Source organism: Carassius gibelio, chromosome B13 (genome assembly GCF_023724105.1).
Source record: "Carassius gibelio isolate Cgi1373 ecotype wild population from Czech Republic chromosome B13, carGib1.2-hapl.c, whole genome shotgun sequence".
In the NCBI taxonomy this organism is placed as follows: Eukaryota; Metazoa; Chordata; class Actinopteri; order Cypriniformes; family Cyprinidae; genus Carassius; species Carassius gibelio.
In genome coordinates, this window is record NC_068408.1 from 1107196 (window position 1) to 1112195 (window position 5000).

Sequence of the window (5000 nt, forward strand, 5' to 3'; positions counted from 1 at the left end):
GGCTGGAAGGGCCTACGTACTCCGGAGGGAGCGACTTGGGCGTTGAGAGAGTAGGCCCTACCAGCTGCAGCTAGTGAACTACGTGGTTGTTGGCGCCCGGTCGGTAGGGCTCGGGCCGATGCTCAACTGGAGTTTTTTTTTGGCGTTGGATCGGTGAGCCCTGCCGGCCGATGAGGAGGAGCGGCGTGGTTGTGGTGCCCGACCGGGAGGACCCGAGTTGCCTCGACCGGAATAGGTCACGGTGTCGGTGTACGGGCCCTACTGGCTGATAGCCCCTGCTATTCAGTGGGTGAAGGGCCTAACGCTGACCGAGAGGGCCCATGAAGCCTCCGACAGGAGATTGAGACTCAGGATGACGGACGTCTGGGTCCTCTCGGTTAGGCAGATAAAAAGCTTTTGGGCCAGCCGACAAGGAGGACTCTGGCAACATCCGAAGGGAGATCCCGACTCACGGCATCGGCTGGATGAGATTCACTTGCGGCTGGCAAGCATAGGCCCGTCCGGGAGACTCTCGCCAGACGTCTGAAGGGAGCGCACGCGACAGACGGGTAAGCCTCGGCGGACGGGGAGGGTTGGAAAGGAAAACCCGACTGGGAGGACTCTCGCAGCATCCGATGGGGCCTCAAACTCAGAACATCGAACGGGTAAGCCTCGCCAGACGGGGTTAAAAGATGTGAGAGTAGCTGAGGGTAGCTTTTTTTTTTTTTTTTGCAGGATTTGGCGAGAGGACGAGACTCGTGGCGTCGGACGGTTAAGCCTCGCCTACCGTCAAATGGAAAGGTAAGTTGTGTGGCCGAGAGACTGTTGCCGACGTTCGAAGGGAGCACACACATCGAACGGGTAAGCCTCGCCGACCGTAGGGTGGAAACGTAAAGCAAGTCTGACCAGGAGGCTCTCGCCAGCGTCCGAAGGGAGCACACACATCGAACGGGTAAGCCTCGCTGACCATAGAAAAGGAAAAGGTAAGGTTGTCTAACCGGGAGGCTCTCGCCGGCGTCCGAAGGGAGCACGCGCATCGAACGGGTAAGCCTCTCCGGATGGCGGACAGAAAAGGTAACGATAGGTGGCCAGGAGGCTCTTGCCAGCGTCCGGCGGGGACAAACTGGGTGAGCCTCGCAGGCCGTAGGTTTAGAAAAGGTAAGTTTGCGTGGTCGTTAGGCTGTCGTCGGCGTTTAAGGGAGTTTGCTACTCCTGGCAAGAGACGGTTTAGCCTTGGTGACCGTAGGGAGGAAAGAGAGTTATTGTGTGTTAGGTACTTGCAGCATTTAAGCAGCTTGCTTGTAGGTTAGTAACCTGAAACACACAGTAGGGTCGTGGTTGGCTGGCCAGGAGGCTGTCGCCGGCGTCCGATGGGAGCACTCACATCGGACGGGTAAGCCTCGCTGGCCAAGGGTGGAAAAGGTCAGGTTGTCTAGCCAGGAGGCTCGGACCGACGTCCGATAGGAGCTTAGCTCCAGGAATCGAACGGGTAAACCTCTCTGGCTGAAGGACGGAAAAGGTTGTCCGGCCGGGAGGCTCTTACCTTCGTCCGACAGGAGCTTAGCTCCCGGATAGAACGGTTAAGCCTCGCTGGCCAAAGGACGGAAAAGGTAAGGTTGTCTAGCCGGGAAGCTCTCGCCTACGTTCAATGGGAGCCTTGACTTTGGGCGGGTAAACTTCTCCGTACGAAAGACAGAAATGGAAAAGCAGGTAGCCGGGGGCTTTCACCTACGTCCGAAGGGAGTGTGAGCTCCTGGCAACGAACGGGTAAGCCTTGTTGGCCGCAGAATGGAAAAGGTGAGGTTGTCTGGCCGGGAGGCTCTCGTCGGCATCCGAAGGGAGCTTGTGCTCCTGTCATCGAAGAGAGAAGCCTCGCTGGTCATAGGATAGAAAAGGTTTAGGTTATTTGGCCGGGAGTGTGCGGCTGGAGTCGGCGGTATAATAGGATTTTTTTTTTTTTTTTTTTTTTTTTTTTTATTTATGGCCGATGAGGGTTTGGTGGGCTTTCTTAATGTGAAACTGATTTATTCTGATGTAGCTTTGGTATGCTTCTGAGGACCATCTTCCTAGAGTTTGGATTTGTTGGTTGGAGAGGCCTTTTTGTGCAGCTGAAGTTGCTGCCCCGATGCGGAATGAATGGGTGGAGAAATTGTTCGCTGGGATGCCTGATAATTGCAGGACGCATTTGAGGTGTTTTTGGAACCAGAAACGAGTGACTGGTTTTTTGGACTCGTCGGTGAATAGGGGTTCGTGTGGGGATTTTGCCTGGGAATTTCTAAGGTGTAAAAAAGCGAGGACAGATTGGTAAGGCTGGATTGGGGAGGGGAGATTGAAGATGTATATGAAATGGCCTTTGTTGGTTTGGTCTGTTTTGCTTTGTTTGATTAAATAAGCGATTGTTTCGTCATCTAGTATGGTTAGGTCTGACACGGTGGGGTTGATTTTAGGATTAAATTTGGAAGAGATCGTAAGCTCCGAGCACCTGAGAAAACCGAAAAAAGCAAGGATGAACATGGCGTCGAGCGTGCGGGCAATGCTGAGGGGTTGGTAATTTGTGCGGAGGGTGTGGATACATTTTGTGAGGATATCTAGCGTTATGGGTTTTCTGGTGTCTGGATGGGTGGGCTGGGATCGCTGGATCCCTTTGATTAGGAGGGAGGTTTGTGAATTATTTATTTCGGGTGAAGGAGCGCCGGTCATTAGTTTGTGAAAAAACTGGACTCCGCTCAGGTAGCTTTTAATAGATCCGACTTGGAGACCCTTGGTGCCGTTGAGGAACGAAATGAAAGAGGTGATGGAGAGTAGAGAAAAATCTGGGAAAGGGATGTTATAGGTGAGGTGAAATGACTTAAAGCACCTCCATGCAGTCACGTATGACTGGAGGGTTCTGGGAGAGACTGCTTGGAGAATATAGTCCAGTGATGCTTCGAGGAGTGGTTTTAGAGGGTGAGTTACGGGAATATTAATTCTGAATAGTGAGGAACCGGAGTGGGGAATTGGTCCGCCTCTGGAGCCAGCGTCCTGAATTTCTGAAACAGAAAACGAGACAGGGAGTCAGCGATTTGGTTTTCTGTACCTGGGACGTGCTTTGCGCTAATTATGAATTGGTCGCATGCTGCGATCCATATAAGGCGTCTAAGGAGAGGCATGAGGGCGGGGGAGTGAGAACGGCCTTTGTTTATGCACTGAACTACGGCTTCGTTGTCGCAGTGCACTAAAATGCTTTTAGTTGTCCATTCATTGCCCCACAGGAAGGCTGCTACTACGAGGGGATAGAGCTCGAAAAGAGCTGAGGACTGGGTCGAGTCCTGCATCTGGGGGGGCCATGTGGACGCGAACCAACGGCCTTGGTAGAAACCTCCGAAACCAATTGAGGGAGCCGCGTCTGTAAACAGCTGCAAGTCGATGGGAGACGAGATTAAATTGTTGTAAAAAAAAGAAAGCCCGTTCCATTGTCTAAGGAACAGGATCCATAATTTAAGTTCGTCGCGGCATGCATGGGTTAGGGGAATGAGGTCCTCGAGCGCGTGAACTGATGATGCGAGTGTTAGAAGGTGCGCGATGAATGGGCGTCCTTGTGGAATTATGCGCATGGCGAAATTTAAATGCCCGAGCAGGGAAAGAAGTTCGCGTTTAGAACAACAAGGGCTGTCGAGGAGGGTGGATGAGACGAGAATTATTCTATCAATCTTTTCCTTTGGCAGGGAGAGCTGAAATTTAGCTGAGTCGAGGTAGATGCCGAGGAACTCTATGGTTGTGGCAGGACCCATGGTTTTTTCCTGAGCGATGGGAATCCCGAGCTCGGAAAAGACTTTTTGGACGGTGAGGATATGGGCGGCTGGGATAGCCTTAGGCGATGAAATGACCAGGAAGTCATCTAAGAGATGGATAATATGTGGGATTGCGTAATTGTTGGAAAGGATCCAGCAAACGGCTTCTGATAGCATATCAAAAATTTTGGGGCTGCTTTTGCATCCGAAGGTTAACCGGACGGCGAAATAGTATTTCTCGAGCCATCGTATCCCGAACAGGTGCCAAAAATCCGGATGGATGGGCATCACTTTGAAAGCAGAAGTGATGTCTATTTTTGCTAACCAGGCTCCTCGGCCCGCGATTTTAATCAGTTCGACTGCCTGATCTATGTCTTGGTATTTGAGTGAAAATTCGTCGAGGGGTATCAAGCTATTGATGCTCGGGACTGTAGAATTATGCGGAGATGACAGGTCTACTATTAGGCGTTTCTTACCAGAAAATTTTCTCGTAGCCACTCCGATTGGGCTGACTCTGAACGTTTTGAAGGGGGGGGTATTGAAGGGCCCGATCATGAAGCCTGAATCGACTTCTTTTTTGATGAGGTTAGCTACTATATCGGGCTCTGCGAGGGCGGATTGGAGATTACGGCAGACGGTGTTTTGGGTAAGCTCGCAAACGACGCCCGGGTTAAAACCGTGTTTGAGACCAGACAGGAGATAATTAGTAAATTCTTTGTCGGGATGGTGTGCTAGTTCAATGGTCATGCGAAAAATATTCACAGGAGTCGATAGGTAATTTTTAGATTTTTTATTTACGGCTTTATGCACGGGGCAAACTATGCGTGCATGAGCACCGCCACAGAACTTGCAGGAGTGTAGATAGCGGCAATGCTGTCTGATGCATTTCCCGTTGTTGAAGGCGATACATAGCTGGGTGCTTTCTTCTCCTGGTTGGGCTAGGCGTGAGTTTGCTGCGGTAACTGATTTTGGGACATAGCTGGTGGATTTTGCCGGGGGAGTAAGAGAGTGTTGGGTTGCGTCCGGGTTTATTTGTGGGCAGGTTGTGGTGGAGTGAGCCACGGACCTGCAGATTGCGCACGAAATGCTCCTACAGCCTAGGAATACGCGACTGTGCAAGTCGGAGTCGATCGCTCCCCAGTAAGGGCACTGGTTCCACTGAGCTATTCGGATTGCACATTTAGCGGAAAAAAGCTTGTGGTAGGTGTAGAAGTGCCCCCCTCCGTAGGACAGCGCGAGTTCGGCTATTAT

General features: G+C 51.6%; 1 protein-coding gene across 1 annotated transcript in view; it reads right to left on the reverse strand.

Annotated features, from left to right (window-relative positions):
- LOC127970440 (uncharacterized) overlaps positions 1–5000 on the reverse strand; it is a 6929-nt gene that overhangs the window by 522 nt on the left and 1407 nt on the right. The window contains exon 1 of the mRNA XM_052573032.1: positions 1–5000. This exon is cut by the window's left edge and continues 522 nt beyond it; it is cut by the window's right edge and continues 1407 nt beyond it. Coding sequence (XP_052428992.1) covers positions 2931–5000 — 2070 coding nt within the window. The 3' untranslated portion in view covers positions 1–2930.